This window comes from Notamacropus eugenii, chromosome 2, assembly GCF_028372415.1.
Source record: "Notamacropus eugenii isolate mMacEug1 chromosome 2, mMacEug1.pri_v2, whole genome shotgun sequence".
Taxonomy (NCBI): Eukaryota; Metazoa; Chordata; class Mammalia; order Diprotodontia; family Macropodidae; genus Notamacropus; species Notamacropus eugenii.
The window spans coordinates 465,749,097-465,766,584 of record NC_092873.1 but is presented as its reverse complement, the minus strand read 5'-3'; the positions used below and the strand labels follow the sequence as shown (position 1 = coordinate 465,766,584).

Sequence of the window (17,488 nt, the reverse complement as noted above, 5' to 3'; positions counted from 1 at the left end):
TAAGTTTCCCAAGTATTATGAAAAGAAAAACCAGGATAGCAAATATGAGTATTCTGGTCACTGGAATGTATATACCAACTGTGTAGTAATATACTGATATCCTAATGCATTACTGAGTCTCTTAAGAATCTGGTAACGTAGTCTCCTAGAACCAGATCACCTGAACTGATACAATTGAGTTTCTGAAACTGAAAAGTTAAAGACTAGTCCCTGAATGCATGAGGCTTCATCTGAGCTACTGGCTGGCTTGTCTCTTCAATATCATCTCTTAGCTGCACCATAGATCATTATGTATCACCTCACTTCCCTTGATACTTAGAACTATCACCCACCCTTACTACAGGTGAACTATTTCATACTAAATTTATTATTATCAATAATAGGTAGAAGGTTATTATGCTGAGGGATGCTAAATGAAGATAGCAAGATCCCTGCACAAAAGCAGCAGATTCCAGCCATAGATGTCCTCACAAAGCTGAATAAATCAGTTTACAAAATCATTGATACATCTAACATTCTTTGGCTCTTCTTCTTAGACTTAACTGTTGCCAAATGAAAAATATAACACACTAACTTGAAAGCTGCAATGTATCAATTTCTTCAGCCTCAGTCAAGAATCAGTTAATTAGAATAAATTACTGGACTTTATTTTTGGTTATGACAAACTATAATGAATAAGGCATATTCTTTATCATCCAAGAGAGACAAATGAAAAAGCAGCCACTCTTACGTAGTAGTGAAACTGGGAAAGGACCCAGGCTATATCAGGAATTTTGTTATTAATATGGACACCACTCTTCTGGTTTACATCATTGTTGAGGGTCAACATCTTGTCCTTTGTCAATGGTAGCACTTCTTAACATATTGTTTCACGGCACTGAGGTCCCCTTTTGATCAGAAAAATCATTTTTGTAGAGGACAAAACTGGCTCTTTCAATAAGGGAATGAGTATAAGGATGTTTCTTGGATTACAAGAAACCTATGGGCTTTTCCATAAAATAAATACAAGCTGGAAAGCACACTAGCAATGATTTGGAAAGAAAGGGGCCAATTTGGGAAGGGAAAGTATGAATATATGAATTATGTGGTTCTTTGCTAATTACCTGCAAATTATCCTTAGAATACATAAGGATTTTAGAACGTATTAGTTTTGGCTCTCATGTGGCTTACTTTGGTACACTGTGTTCTTTATTTTGAAAAAAATAAAAAGGTTTGAGAAATAACCAAGTCACCTTCAGTAGGGCTTGGGGAATTTGAGTTGTCATTATCAGACATATTACTATCTGAGAACTAGAACTTAGCATAAACCGGAGAAAAAACACATATGCAAAGTCACTGGAGCTCAAGGATATGAGAAACCTCTCCTGGATGAATCTGATAGCAGTAGCCTCTTTTTTTGCAAGTATACTAACAGTCATTAGATATCTAACTCCTGGTTTCCTATGCAACTTCAATTTTAAAGGCTTGGTTTATGGGTATATGTTTGTTCTTTTAAATTCACTGTTATCTGCAAATATTTCGGACGTATACATGAAAAAATTTAAGGCTACAGATCATACGTTATGTACTATGTCATATGTGCAAGAAACAATTCTGTAAGTCAAGCAAGTGACATATTATAAGTATTTATGAAACATGAAATAGCATGAACAGGTCATTTTAAAATTTGAATAGCATTTAAAAGAATCTGTTGAGAATAATTTAAAAGATTACATAGATTACAAGCTTTGGTCAGTTTTTGTTGCTAAATATGTGGTTTTGAGCTTTAAAAAATATATTACTCATATAAGAAGATGAAAGGTCTCTTAATATAGTGCTCTTATTAAAATGGTCTTTGAAACTAAATGCATAAACTTGACAAATATCTTGAGAGAATTAACTTTGATCTTCATATGGGAATGAAAGTGTGTGTTTCAGCCAAAGCAATGAATGAATTACCAAGCATTCTAGGTCACATCTTGAAGTGGAGGTGATGGAAAATAATGCTGATCTGAACAAAGAAAAAATAGAACTAATCCCAATTTCGAGTGCTAATCTAAGACCTGAGATAGTTCATTCAAGGCACCATTGGTTTTACTTATACTGAGGCCATCCGTGATATGTAAATACTGGGAGAACCAAAATATACTTGATCACTTTTTCTGCTTGTTTTTCTATTTGTTTTTATGTTACATCTCCAAGGACATTAACTTCCACTAATGCTTCAGGCTTCTGTTCATATCTTACCTCACTAGTATGAGATTCCATCATTAAGTCAAAAAATTACAAATATGAACTAGTCAGGCTTGGCCACCTCCTGTCAAACTGAGCCTAACTGCAAAAACAAAAGACTTAAGTCTATGTATTTTCCCATTATACTTATTTACAAAAACACTTTCCTTATGTTCTCTTTTTAAGTATAAATAATGTTCCTCAGTTTACCCCAAGACCCTCTTTTCTCGACAAATTCCAGGTCTTTCCACCCCTTTGATCCTTTCAAGTATAGCTCTCTATGCTTCCTTAGGTCTCTCTATGAACACACAGAAATGAGGTCACCCAAAAGAAAGAGATACACTAGCCGCATCATGAGGTCAGACACATCACAGACAGCTCACCAGACAGTGCTAAGTAACAGTTCTGGGTGCAACTACTCAACTGTCTGGAAACCTGGGCCTTGGTCTGTCTCACTTTCAACAGACATTGACTTAAAGTTTGGCTACCTTGTGCTGTCTACATCAACAAGACTTTGCAGTCCGTTTGACTAGAGTCCTTTGAATGTGAACACTAACACCTTCTTATGTTCTCACCGGAGACAGTAATGAAGACCCTGCAGTTAACCCTTGGAAGTAAGAGTATTCTCGTAAGGCAGTGACCCGTGATGCTATCTTTTCATATTTAAAAAGAATTCTCAATTGAAAAACATATTGTGCTGCATTTCAGAGCTAATGGGTCAGAGCTAATTTCATCAGTTTTCATTTAGGAAGCTTTAACAAGAGATAAAAAGATTTAGAAAATGCAAATCTGTCTAAAATTAAAATGCTCCTTTTCAGGGTGGTTCTCTCAAAAGTTTTCAAAGACCAATCATACCTATGTTGTCTTTAGTGTAAGTCTATACTTAATAGAATTCTGTGCTTAGCTTTATAGAAAACAACCCTTTTCTTCTATCTTCTTGACTGGTTGGACTGGCAGCACCAGGTGGGAGATGCGACTCCACAAGCCACTTAGTTTGTCTGAATCCATATGATTGAAGGAGTTGGGGGTGTCTGAATTAGTGAACCTACCCCAAAGTAAATCCCTTACTTTTTCTTCAGTTTCCCTTGGACCCACACTTGTATCTAGTGTCTCCTCTTCTAGTAGAACTGTCAGTACCAGGGCAACATCCTTAAAGGCTGCATTCTCATGGTCACAATACTTGTAGAAGATCAAAGTGGAGCCTGCAGGAAGAGACTCAAAGCGATGGACCACAGCTGCTTTTCGTCCAACCTCAAACCCAGTGCTTAGCTCAACATCCACCAACAGTTTGATGGTGTCACTGTCCTCAGAGGTCCGCTGAGCACCATCGATCCTGATGGCTGTGACATTCTGGGAGAAAGTGTAGGCATCAGCAATGTGGTGGCTCAGGCACTTCAAGGTCTCCTTCCCCTCCTGAGCAGCTGTAAAGATGATAGTGGCTGGCTCTGTAGGACTAGAAGCATTCAGGTGCTTCTGAAGAAACTTGCGGCCCCGCTGCCAGAGGTAAGAGGTCTGGCCTGGAAATTTGTCCTTCAGTTGGCTGAACTGATCCAAAAAGGCTTCCAAAGCAGGGTTTTTTGGCACTTGCTGGGCTTGAGATGAGAAACTACCACACCAGGAAATGATGAATACCACAGAAATGAATATAGCCGAAAGACCAAAGAAATGTCCTAAAAGAAAGTAAAGGAAAAAAAATTAGAGAAAGCATGAATCATACACAAATCCTGGGAGAAACTTAAAGAGGAACCAATGAAGACAGTACCACCAAGCATCCATTTTTACTGGTACCAGTGGGTTTTATTTAATTCCTTTGACCTTTTCTCTACCCCAGATCCCCTAGACACCCATTCTCTGCTCTGTGAAAATCTAATCATTACAAAGGCCAGGTGAGGAAAATGCCAGCGCACATTTGAAAATGACTAACACAAGATTACTTTTCAGCTTACATCTTGTGACATTTCCTTCCTATTTTAGGAACTTCCATTATGTTACACACAGCAAACTGCTTGCCAGATCTCAATATAACAGCCATTCTTAAAAGTACCTAATGTACCAATGTCTTGGGGTTTTTTTTAACCTACAAATGTATATTTTGAATTACTTTTTGTAATTTTGGAATAAATAGCTGATTTGCTCCACAGATTCTTTTCAAGGTTCTTCCCCACATCATGGGTCCTCTCTTTACTTTCTTCAGGTGCACATGTTTCCACTGGTTCTTGATGATGACTTTTAACCTCTGGGAACAAAAGAAGAAAAATATAACAAATCACAAAAATGATTCTACTTAGCTACCTAACCATCGCTGACCTAAGGGATTAGATTATTCAAGGGATTCCTATACTTTTTAATAGTACAGATCTAAAATGAAAGGTTATCAGGAGAACATTGTGAGATGATCAACTATAATAGATTGAGTTCTTCCTAGCAATACAATGATACAAGAAAATTCCAAAAGATTCATGATGGAAAATGCTATCCACATTCTTAGAAAGAACTGGAGTCTGAATGCAGACTGAAGTACACTATTTTCACTTTTTTCCTTCTGTTCTAATTCTTCTTTCACAACATGACTAATGTGGAAATATGTTTAACATGGTTGTACATACATAACCTATATCAGATTGCTTGCTATCTTGGGGAAAGGAGAGGGAAGGGAAGGAGGGAGAAATATTTGGAACTCAAAATCTTACAAAAATGAATGCTGAAAATTATCTTTACATGTAACTGAAAAAAAATACTATTAAGTAAAAAAATTAAAAACTAAAAAATTTTTAAAAATAAAATGAAGGGTTATTTTTCTTCTAACTTTCAGTTTTCTTTAAGGCCTGACATTTGTTTTTCTTCCAGCTGGGGAATACAAAATGTTTCTTCTTGATCAGTAATTACAAAGAGAAGTAAAACTCACTAATAAGGGAATAAGAAAACTATCTCCAAAGATTTTTAATTCCAAGCTAGCTTTCAGGATGACACTGCAGTGATAAACTGAAACAAGATTATGAAGTCAATTCTAAGAACCTGAGTTCAGCATAAAAATCTCCTAAGGAATAAATGTATTAGTTTTCACTACAGAAAAGATGAGCTTAGAGATACAATAAAAATGTACAATATTAGGAGGTAGCCTAAAAAATGTAAAGAAATAGAAATGTATTAAATATTTTAAAGTAAATCACCACCATAGAAGAAGGACAGACATAACCTGGCTCTTAAGCCATAGAAAACCTATGGCTCTTCAAGATTATAAATTTCTGTATTAGAATTTTACATTATATTAACTCTTTGGGGCATACAGTAGCCATGTGGCTCGTCATATAACTATAAGACTCTACCTTGGAGTCTCATGCTCAGGTCTCTCCATCCTTAAAAAATAGCCCTACCATCCCTTTAACTACTGCCTTTTTCTCCTCTATCTCTCTACTACCTTTCACAGATAAACTCCTAGAAAAAGCTGTCTTTGCTCACTCTCTCCACTTTCTTATTTTTCAGTCCCTTGTTTCTGACCTCATAACTCAATAAACTTCTCTCTCCAAAGCTATCAGTGTATCCTTAACCGCCAAATCCTCTTAGCCTTTTCTCAGTCTTCGTTTTTCTTAACGTCTCTGCAGCATCATGAATACTCCTCACTGGGTTTTCATGACACTGTTCTGCCTAGATTCTCCTCCTACCTCTCCAATGGCTATTTCAAAGTCTCCTTTGCTGGATCCATAACCTACCCCCAACTCTGAGTGTATCCCAAGGCTCTGTCCTGAGCCCTCTTTTCTTTACCTACCTTTTCTTAACAAGTTCATCAGTTCTAGGTAGATTATTCCCAGATCTATATATCCAGTCCTATTCTCTCTCTCCTGAGCTTTAGTCTCATATCATCAACTATCCATTGGAAATTTTGAATTGAATATTACATAGGGATATCACCTTTCCCTACAAATTCACGTTTCTTCAAAACTTCCCTCATTTCTGTGGGGATCACCATCATCCTTCTAGTCATATAAGTTCACAACCTGGGAGTCAGTCTTGACTCCTGACTCTCCCTCACACCACATATATAATCAATCATCAAGTTTCATAGATGTTATCTCCATAACATCTTTTGTATCTGTCCCCCTTTGTCCACTCACATAGTCACTCACCCTAGTCCAGGTCCTCATGCCCTCTAGCTGGACTATTGTAAAAGTCTCCTAATTGGCTTCCCTGTCTGAAGTCTCTCCCTTCTCAAATTCATTCTCCACATAGTTGCCAATGTGATTTTCCCAAAGTGCATGCCTGACTTTGTCACTCTCGAGCTTAACAGACCACCAAAGTGCCTTATTGGCTCTAGGATGAAATAACAACCTTCTTTTTTGGCATTAAAGTCTTCCCAATCTGGCTCTGGTCTACCTTTCCAAGATTATTATATTCACACACTCTATAGCCTACTCACTGTCCTTCTTAATACACCCTTCACATGTGACATTCTATCTCCCCATACCTGAAATGCATTCCTCCTCCTAAGTCTGCCTCCCAGAATACCTGGTTTAGTTTCTTCTGAAGCTCAGTTCAAATGCTACTTCCTGGTCTCGCTAGCCCCAGCCTCTTCCTCAAATACCTCTGTATCATTTTGTAAATACTTAGGTATGTAGATAGATGGATATTTAGTCTATCTCTCCTGACAGAACAGAATCGACCTGAGGGAACAGACTATTTCCTTTTTGTCTTTGTCTCCCCAACATCCAGCACGGTTCCCAATATTCAGTAGACCTTAATAAATGTTTATTGATTGATTGAATTGGAATTGACTTTACAAGGTGACTTAGTTTAATCTCCTTATCTTGTAGATCAGGTAACTCAGATCCAGAGAGGATGAAAAATTATATGAGATGATATATTCAAGTTGTTGCAGAGCCAGGCCTAGGATGCAGGTGTCCTGACTCCTTCCTTCTCCAGTGCTTTTTCTACTTTATGATGTTGTAAGCAAAACTGTTTCTGGCTAATAGATAATTTACGTATCCAATTGTCGTTGTTGTTGTGTTCGTCCTTCGTTTTCAAAGAGAACCATGACATCAGAGAAATGATGACATGACTTGCCCTTGACTTTGTTTTGAGTCAGGGAGGGCTGTACAAGGGCACCAGCCTTACTTTTCCTCCAGAGCCATCTGGATCCAGTGACCAGATATTCATCAGGATGACAGGAGACAGCCCAGGATGCAATGGGAGACCTTGGCCTTTTCAGGCTAATGCCTTTTCAGGTACTCACTTAGAGGGAGGTAATGTCCATTCAGAGAACAGACCTCTTAAGAAGTAATCAGGGAATTTCCAGTAAACTACTAACAAGTAGCTTCCAAAGTAAATGACAAAGTAACAATCAGTTTTAGCCATGGTAGCAAAAGTTCTATGTCAGTTATTTCTGCTTACGGGGAGATCTGAATGCAGTCTATTGGTCTTCTGGAAAGAAAAGTACAGACACATCTAAACAATTTAATTTCAGAGATATTTAGGAGGCAAAATTGACAGGTAGGCCTCCCTTTGATGAGACACGTGTCAAGCTAAAAATCCACTAAACCTTAGTGGTAAACTGAATATTGTACTGAATTATTCTTCTGTCTGAATGACTGCGCACAAATGAGATTTATGCACATAAATTTTTTCCACACATAATACAAAATAAATACAAAAGTAATTGGTTGGGGTGGAAAGGTATAGCAGTTAGCAGGACTGAGAAAGACCTCATATAAGTGACAGTATTTGAACTGAGCTTTGAATAAAACTAAATTAGGGGGACTATAACACGCTATGGTAAAGAGGGAATGCATTCCAGACATGGGGGCCAGCCTATCCAAAGGCAGAGGAGATGGAAAGTCATGTGTGAGGGAGAGTTAACTAGTCAGTAAAAGAGAAGAAAGGTACAGCATCAACAATGAGGATTCTGAGATAGCTTGGGTTCTGACTCATATTATGTTAACAGTATGTTTAGAAATGTAGATTAGCTACTTCATTTGATTGAATTATTTTTTTCTTACCTTGTACTCTGACTCGCTTCCTCACCACAACATCACTTTCTAGTGCTTCTTTAGTAAGAACTGAGCTCTGGGTTTCCATGGTGTCCTGGGGAGTACTGGATTTTTCATTGTCTTCTCTGAGAACTGCAGAGCTATTCTCCTGGGGGAGGGTTGGACTTTCCTTTTCGGTTACAGAACTGTCAGTGTTTTTATCCAAGGGTCTTTCACATGATCCTTCTGAACTGTAAGGATACCCTTGTTTACCACTGGGATCATCCTGGCTTTTCTCCTGCTCTGGTTCCATCTCTGGAGAAGATGAAGGGAATCCTTCATCTGTTTCATCTGTTCCACCAACATCTGCAGATTTATTTTCTGCATCCAGGGTTTGTGACCCTATTGTTTCTACCACCATGACATCCTTAAGTCCAGATATAGGACATCCAGCCTGGGTTTCTTTAATGGCACTTGATACCACTGTGGTCTCCTGAGCCTGAGGAATCATTGTTGGGTCTTTTTCCAAATTCTCTTTCATTTGATATTCTGTTTAGAAAAAAATTCACAATTTAGTGTACTTTCTTGAGAATGACTGAAAATGTCCCTCTGCCTTTTAAAAAAGTGGTTTCTAGTATAAATTCTCCACTTCCCCTCCCACTAAAAATGTTCTCTTTTGCCTAAATATGTTTACATTATTGTCGTTCCACCTTTGTTTGGCAGAACCATGTTTTCTTTACTTTAGTAATCTGGATTCTACTCCTGATTGTCTTGGCTTTGCTTCTAGATGAAATTTCACTTTATCTTGCCAAGGCCCTGTATTCACAGCCCTTCCTGGCCCATTCTATATCATGCCTCCTTCTCTATTTGGACCTTTTATCTCCACCTCCTCCCCATTAGTAACCTGGATTCTACCCCTCAGTATCCCCCTCCACCCTCCCACTCCCCCACCCAGTTCTTGCTCTCTTTAACACATTATCTTCTCCCATCAGAATGTAAGCTCCTCAAGGGTAGATACTATCTTGCTTGCTCATATTTTATTCCCCAGATTTAGCACTGAGTAAGCACTTAATAAGTGACCTATGACCTATGACCTATTTTTGTCCTCAGAAGACTCTTCACCTATTTCTTATATATGTATTGGCAAGGTGGAACATTTGAACTGAGTTCTTCTCCTACTGTTAAAATGATCGGAGCTCACCAAGTATACAAAATTCTAACACCCTTAGAGAGAAACACACAGAGAGAGAAAGGAATGTATCTCTATCTTATATTCTGATAAAATGCTTAGTTTTCTTTTTATTTTCCCTGAACCTGAGATTTTATCAGTATAGCAAATTCCTAGTATAAATGCTCCCTCTACCTGTGAAGACATATATTTTCTATAATGTATATTCGAGTTACCTGAGGCACTGAGAGTGACTAGTTACATGGTTACACCACTAACAAAGGACTTACCCCTAAGTGTTCATGACTCCAAAGCTGGCCTTCTGTCTGCTACGCTATACATTATCTATCACGTACTTACTATCACTCTATTTATTGTTCAGCATAACTGAAATAATTGTAGTCACAGCCAATTAACCTGTGTTAAATTGGAGATACTAACCCAATTATTTTTGTTTAAAAAGGTGCTTAATGGGCAGTGATTTTACAGACCACAAGCCTCAGATTTCAATAATGCAAAGACTGTACATACCTTGTGGAGGATTTCTATACCCATCGTCAGTCATTTTTAGGCCCTCTCTCTTCTGGATGTGATGTAATCAGTTTTACTCCCTGGTTTTCCTTATGATGATACCTTGCTTTCTTCTATTTTGTTCAGAAACAACTCTCTCAATCTCAGTAAGTTCATGCCTCCCTGGACCCAGAGACCAGGGCTCAGAGTAACTGAAGGCAAACACAAAAGAACAGTTGATTAATGCAAACACTGAAACAGTTTAATGAATAAGTTTCTGTGCACACAATGGTAAAAAACAATCAGTTGTAGTAAAACATTTGCATTCCTTATGCCTAGAATATCCTCCCTTCTCATTTGTTTTAACTTCCTTTTGAAACAATATCTATCCTTTAAAACCCTGCTCAAATGCCATGTCCTCCATGAAACCTTCGCTGATCCCTCCTATTCTCCTAGATGAGAGTAATTTCCCCTTACTGCTGAAGTCTCTTAGCACTCTGAACTTTTCATATTAATTCTCTTTTATAGTTTTTTGCAAAGATCTTTTCTCTCTCCTATTGGGGGGCAAGGCCAGTAGTGTATTATTTATTTTTGTACTTCCTTCTGTATCTTGTATAATGTCTAGTGTTGACCTGAAAACTTGTTAAGAAAAGGCAACAAGCTAAATGCATACATTTTATGATTTAATTAATTAATTAATCAATTCCCTATTAAAGACAACGGTAGCATAATGCATTATGGAGCCAGAAATGTTCTGGCTACCCAGTGCAGAAATCTTCTGGCTTATATACATTTTGCCGTGAGAAAGGAACTCTCCTAGTTGAACAAATCATAAATTCAGTAAGACAGGACAATTAACAAAGCAATGTCAGTCAAGTCTTGAGATTCCAAGCTGGGTAAACATATGTCCCAGGTGGTAAGGAAATCCCACCACTAGTAAGTGGCAGGCTTCCTGCCCTAAACAGATAACTGACATAGGAAAGGGTAAACAAAGTTCAATAGAAATTACGACCTAAGATGTCTGTGTTTTCTTTACCATTAACATGCCATAACATATGTCTGCAAATATTAAGATATGGAAAACGTCCCATTATTCAAGATAGTGTCTTAGGTTAAAGGTCTCCAAGGAATGCAGTCAGCTTTGGCTGGCTTTTGCTGACATAGGAAGAGGCATTCTCTGAGTTTACTTCAGAGAGAACAAAGAGATTATTCCAAAATTTTATATTAAACATTATCACTAGTAAGCAGGCATAATTTGAAAATAGTTAATTTTTTAGTTCTCTAAAATATTTCTTTCCGCTATGAAACATTTTTGGGGGGAAACAAAAAGCATACAGTTATCGTGGGGATAAAACTCATGGTCCCAAGGTCATAAACAGAATTAAAAATAACCACATCACTGCCAACTATTATAAATGGAAGATGATGGAGCATATTGTAAGCCTATTTTTCAGAGAAGCTATACATGTATTAAAATTTTTCAATGAATTCTAAAATGCTGGAAATGAACTAAAGTGAAAAGGAAATCATTGCTAAGTTATTATATGCATTCAATACTATACAAATTCTTCTTAAGAGTTCCATCTCTGTCCCCTAGTTCACATGGAGAGATACAATTTTTACTGCTAATCTGAAGCTATTACTTACCACAATCACAAAATTTTCAAACATATTTAGGAGGGATCTCAGCAACTATCTTGTAGTCCAACTCATACCCAAAAAGGAATCCTTTCTACAACATACCTAAGAACCATTCTCTGCTTAGAGACTTCCAATGGAACAGGAATCTACTATCTCCCAAGGTACCTCCCCCTCCCCCTTTCAACTCATGGATGCCTCTGAACCTTGGGAAGTTTTTCCTGACATCAAACCTGAATTTGCCTCTTTGAATCTTCCAACCACTGTTCCTGGTTCTGCCTCTAGAGGAATTCAGAGAAACATGGGAAGACTGATATGAACTGAAGCAAAATGTAATAAGCAGAACATGGAGAACTAACTATCTGTACCATAATTACAATAATATAAACAGAAAGAATGCTACAAAGAAGCCAAACTCTGATTAGGAGTAATGATCTCACGGAGAAGAAATGAAATGGACCTCTGTCCTTTCAGTAAAGATGTGGGACCACAGTTTTAGAATGTTGTATATATGCACTGTCAGAGGTGCTTATTGTGTGAATTAGTGGTCCTTAATTTCTTCTTTGTTACAAGGGAGGGGTAAAGGTTAGAGGTGAGGAGAGGGGCTTATCTGAAAATGTGATCTAAAAATGGAAATCATCAATAAAACTTACTTTAAAAAGTATCTATAGCTGAAAAGGTCAATTCAGACCAAAACTAGTACCAAGAATCATTATTTGTAATTTGATCTGTAACTCAAGGACACTGACAGAAAAGCCATACTTTTGACATGCCCACACAAACCTATCCTCCAATACTGTATGTGAGGAAAGCACAAATCCCAGGCTTTTTTAAAGTCTCTCCTAAACCTATGTTACAAAATAAGTATAGCTCAAAAGAAGATTGCACTTTGACATCAGAATAGAAAATACAGTTTTTTCTCCTAGTACTTAGACAAACTTTCAGATTTAATTGGGTTAGAATATAAATTCTAGAAGTCAGGGATTATGTGTTCTGTACATTTCCCTTATCACCCAGTATTAGTACCCTTCTTCACCACTTGCTTTTTCCTAAATAGAAACTGAGCAATTACTTTATTAAAGGAAAAATCCCCTCTATGTTTCACTAGTGGTGATAATTTTTCATTTCTGACAGTCAGAAGATAAAAAGAACTTCCCCTGGGCAATTTCAATCAGCTGAATTTCACATGGTACACAAAACCATAAAAGCAGCCCATAAAATAACTTCTGTAAAACTCTGGAGTTCTCATTTAAAAGATTTCTTACAGCAAAACCACTACTAGGTCTATATCCTACAGAGATCAAAGAAAAAGGATCCAAATGTACAAAAATATAGCAGTTCTTTTCATGGTAGCAAAAAAATGAAATTGAACGGATGCCCATCAATTGGGGAATGGCTGAACAATTTGTGGTATCTGATTGTGATGGTATACTACTGAGCTAGAAGAAACGACAAAGAGGATGGCTTCAGAAAAACCTGAGAAGACTTATATGAACATCTGGATATGATGTAAAGTGAACAGAACCAGGAGAACATCATACGTAGTAACAGCAATATTGTAGTGATGATAAACTGTGAAAGACTTAGCTACTCTGATCAATACAATGATCCACAATTCCAACACACTCATGATGAAAAATACTACTCACCTCCAGGGAGGGAACTGATGAACTCTATTTAAGCCTTGTTTTTACTTAAGCATTTTTTAAGTATTTTATTTAAGCATTTTTTTCCACTTTATTTTCCTTGCCTTTTTTTGTTGCTACATGGCTAATACGAAAATGTTTTGCATGACTTCACATGTATAATGGGAATCATATTGCTTGCCTTCTCAATGGGTAGGAGAGGAGCGTGAAAGAAGAGAGAATTTGGAACTCAAAAGTTTTAAATGAATGTATATAAAATATATGTACACACACATATATGTGTTTATATGTACATATGTGTATATTTATTTTCTCTATGGTATATTTAATTTTCAAGGCTTTCCTAGCCCATAATATTTCATTTCATTTTTAGGAGAGTTTCCCTAGTAAGTTTTACATATGTAATCCCTTGAAAGGGCTCTTAGTTTGACTGCACTAATTTTTTAACAACTATTCCAAGGCAATGTGGTATAATAGAAAGATTCCATTTGGAATCTGAAACTTATGTTCCAATTCTGACTGCGACTCTATTATCTGTATGGCAACTTGCACCACAGGTTCTTACTCCAAGGTCAATGCTCTTTCTACCCTGCTGCCAATTACAGAGCAAAGCTCTTTAGACCAATGCTATTATCTTCACATTATTGTCAAAGTCAAATAAATAATCTGTGACTCACGTACCCAAAGGTTATATGACAATTTCACAGCATAACTGGTCATCCAGTTCTGATCTACCAACTACCATAGCCGTGCGTCCTTCACTGTAAACATTTTACACTATGTTTCCCAAGGCGTTATATAACACCGGAAAGCCCCAAGGCTTAGTGAGGTTTTGAAATTTTTTTAATCACCCGCTAAGGTACCTTAATTTTTATTACCCCAATGGGTCATTTATTAATTAATAAGGTACATAAAAAGGTAAGTGAATAGGGAAAATAAGTTAAGAAGGTATGACTGTTATTATAGTTGTGACTACTATTTTATATATTATTATATAATAATGAGTATCATTGTTATGATTATGATTCATTATTGTTTAACATAAGAACCAAAACAACATAAAAGATTTCTGGCCAGGTACAAGGATCCATTTTAGTTAATGATATAAAGTAAAAATATGAAGTTTTGAGAGAGTGCTGGCCTCTAAGACTTAGGTTCAAGTCCTGCTTCTTATACATATAGGCTATATGACTCTGGGCAAGTCAATTAACCAATCCAAAAAGCCACCAATAAGATGTACTACAGGCCTGATCTGGTTTGATAGGAAGAGTTCCTCACTGGGAACTGAAACAAGTCTAATAAGAAAAACAAAGTTTCAAATTCGGCATTTCTGATAACAGAAAAAGTTATAATAGGTTTGGTGGGTACAGCTGAGTTTTAAATAATTCAAATAAATCAGTTCAACAAACTTGGTTTCATTTTTGTCTGTATCTCCACAGCTTTGCAGTGCCTCTCACATAGTAGGTAGTTAATAAATACTTATTGATTGACTGATACAACACAAAACCATTCTAAATATCATGTGTAAGGAAGGACAGGGTAACTTTCTGTAATTTGGAGGAGCACTGCACATTTATATTACGAAACCAAGCTGTTGGATGAATTGAAGAACCTAAGCTTCAAGCCTTGCTCTTTCCCAACTCTTAAAGGTTAGAGACGCTCATCATAAAGTTGTCTTCAACTCTGCACTATTCTTAATTTTCCTACATAGCTAAACAGGGTAAGGATTTTAACCAGACCCAGGAGCTAGGTTTCCAGTTCATTCTCTAGAACCTATATTTCCCATATTTCCACCAAAACACAAAATACTACATTCTTCCTTATTTGGTGACTTGTTTTTGAGGGGGAGGACTGGGGTTGGTAAAAGTGCAATAGTGAAAAGCAAGCATTCTGGAAACAATGTAAAGTTGAACGTTAATTTTAATCATGGGATTGTTAGAGCTAGGACTTTAAAGATCAATTAATTTAACCCTTCTATGTTCCAGATGAAGAAACTGAGTTTACTTACTCACAGATTCCTGATGACAGGAAAAGCGTTCTTAATAGTGGATTCTGAATCAAAGCCCACTTCAATAATCAAATTCCAAAGGCATGAAACTTTTCAGTTTTCAATCCGGACTGGAAAAACAGGTAGCTACACACAACCGGGCCTCAAAATCTTCCCCGGTCAATGTGACTGTGAACTTTGCCCCAAGGAAAAGGTGTCCAGTGGAATGCTGGGAGTAGTAGTTTTTTCTACCCTTCCTGTAAGGAAGCTTATGTAACTACAAGTTACCATTATTAACAACAACATGTACTTACCTCATTTTGTTGGGTAAGTAGCACTTCAAAATTCTTATTTTCAGAAAATTATTAATATTCTAAAAATATGCTCCCGTCTTCTGCTGACATCAGCTAGTTGTCATTTGTCCTTTTATTAGCTGGGCAATCCCTGGGCAAGTCCCATCACTTCTCTCAGCCTCAGTTTCCTCAGTTCTAGAATAATAAGAACACTTACCTCACTGGCGTGCTGTGAGGATCAAGGGAGTTTACATGCAAAGTGCTCTGCAAATCTTAAAGCATTACACAAATGACAGCTATTATTAATTCTTTAACTACTTTCCAACCTATGAAGTAAGGTACTCTAAATTATTCTGGTCACTTTAAATATGCAGAATCACAGAATTTCAGAGCTGGAAGAGCCCAATGCAAACATGAAGAAAGCATCCCTCAAAAACCTCCAGTGAGGGCAGAATCCATTATATCCTGAACAAGCCCATTCCACTTTTGGACAGCTTGAATTATTAGGAAAAATTTCCCTTTTACTTTTTTTTATCCACTAATCCCAGTTCTTCCTCTGGAGCCAAGCAAAAGGAATATAACCTGCTTCCAGGTGACAATCTTTTAAATACTTTAACACAGCTATAACATTCCCCTCCTTGCTTACCCTCAAGTCTTCTCTTCTCCAGGATAAACAACCCCATTTCCTTCAACTGATTATCAAACTTACTAGGTAGTGGACCATTCAAGAAATGTACCCTTGAGAGCCTTCACCTCTAAATCCACAAAATGGGGATAATAACACCTGCACTGAACTACTCATGTCAGTCCTGTTGTGAAGAAAGCTCTTTGGGAACCTCAAAGCACTATACACACATTATTATAGTAACAACAACCAAGAACATATAACATTCATAAGAAAAGTGAGAGTATCTAGAAGGAAAAGATGATCAAAAATGTCTAGATCCTTCACAGAAATACAGGTAATAAGTAACTAGCATTGAAATTAATTAGGCTGTATTAGGCAATTTGATAGTCACTAGTATTTTTTGAGACAGCAATTCCAGTCAGACTGACTGGATCAGAAATTCAAATAACAAAAGTACAGGTAATTAAGGAACTTAAGGCATTGGGAATGAAGAACTTTTTCGAGCTGTCTTTTTCAACACAAAGCTAAGTTCCTTTTTGACAGGGTTAATAATTTGCTATGGGGGATGCTAGCAATATAGTTTACTTAATTGTAATAAAGTATTCAGTAAAGCATATCATGTTATTCATGTAAAATACATAAATAAAGGATTAACTACCCTGAAATTTAAAAAGAAGCACAAGGCTAAGACTAGCAGCGCAGTTCATCCTTCACTTAAAAGTTCAAACCTGCAACAAGAGATGTAAGAGATACCCTATTTAAAACAATCATGGAAAGAATAAAATACCTGAGATTACAGCTGCCAAGAGAAACCCAGAAACTATATGAACATGATTATAAAACATTTTTATGCAAATAAAGTTCAGATTTAAGTAACTGAAGAAATATTAATTGTTCAAGTGTGGTCAGAGCCAATATATGATCAATGCTGATTTATAGCATTTTTTCTTACGACTATAGTTCTAATTTCTTCCTCTGAAAACTACCTATTCATATCCTGTGACCATTTATCATTTGGAAAATGACTTGTATTCTTGTAAATTTGACTCAGTTCTCTATATATTTTAGAAATGAAGCCTTTATGAAAGATATTAATTGTAAAAATTCTTTCCCAATTTTCTGCTTCCCTCTTAACCTTGGTTGCATTGGCTTTGTTTGTGCAGAAACTTTTCAATTTAATGTAATCAAAATTATTCATTTTGCATTTCATAATGTTCTCTATCTCTTGTTTGGTCATAAATTCCTCCATTCACCATAAATCTAACAGATGAACTCTTCCTTGCTCCCCTAATTTGTTTATAGTATCAGCCTTTATACCTAAATCATGTACTCATTTGCACTTTATTTTGGTAGTGCTTTGTAAACTTTAAGGAGCTATGTAAATGTGATTGTAATTATTGTTTTAATTATTGGAGAGACCTAAGCATGTTTGTGATTCAGTCATCAT

At 36.7% G+C, this 17,488-nt stretch overlaps 1 protein-coding gene across 3 annotated transcripts; it reads right to left on the bottom strand.

Annotated features, from left to right (window-relative positions):
• Nucleotides 1-1,609: 1,609 nt before the first annotated feature.
• TOR1AIP2 (torsin 1A interacting protein 2) lies at nt 1,610-15,608 on the bottom strand. Of its 3 annotated transcripts, none has more exons than XM_072648507.1 (5): nt 15,435-15,608; nt 9,871-10,061; nt 8,202-8,720; nt 4,313-4,447; nt 1,610-3,881 (listed from the first exon to the last, which is right to left on the bottom strand). In XM_072648507.1, the coding sequence occupies exons 2-5, from the start codon at nt 9,902-9,904 to the stop codon at nt 3,118-3,120; spliced, it is 1,452 nt and encodes a 483-aa protein (XP_072504608.1). In that variant the 5' UTR covers nt 9,905-10,061; nt 15,435-15,608; the 3' UTR covers nt 1,610-3,117. The 3 variants fall into 3 exon arrangements, with proteins under 3 accessions (XP_072504608.1, XP_072504607.1, XP_072504609.1); XM_072648506.1 differs by lacking the exon at nt 15,435-15,608 and adding an exon at nt 15,142-15,333; XM_072648508.1 differs by lacking the exon at nt 15,435-15,608 and adding an exon at nt 15,146-15,303.
• Between the last annotated feature and the right edge of the window lie 1,880 nt (nt 15,609-17,488).

Coding starts and splice junctions, on each gene's coding strand:
- TOR1AIP2 (XM_072648507.1), bottom strand. CDS start 9,904: ATGACTGACGATGGGTATAGAAATCCTCCACAAG. Junction 8,721..9,870: donor GTATAGAAATCCTCCACAAG/GTATGTACAGTC, acceptor TTTTCTAAACAG/AATATCAAATGAAAGAGAAT. Junction 3,882..4,312: donor TTATTCCAAAATTACAAAAA/GTAATTCAAAAT, acceptor ACTTTCTTTTAG/GACATTTCTTTGGTCTTTCG.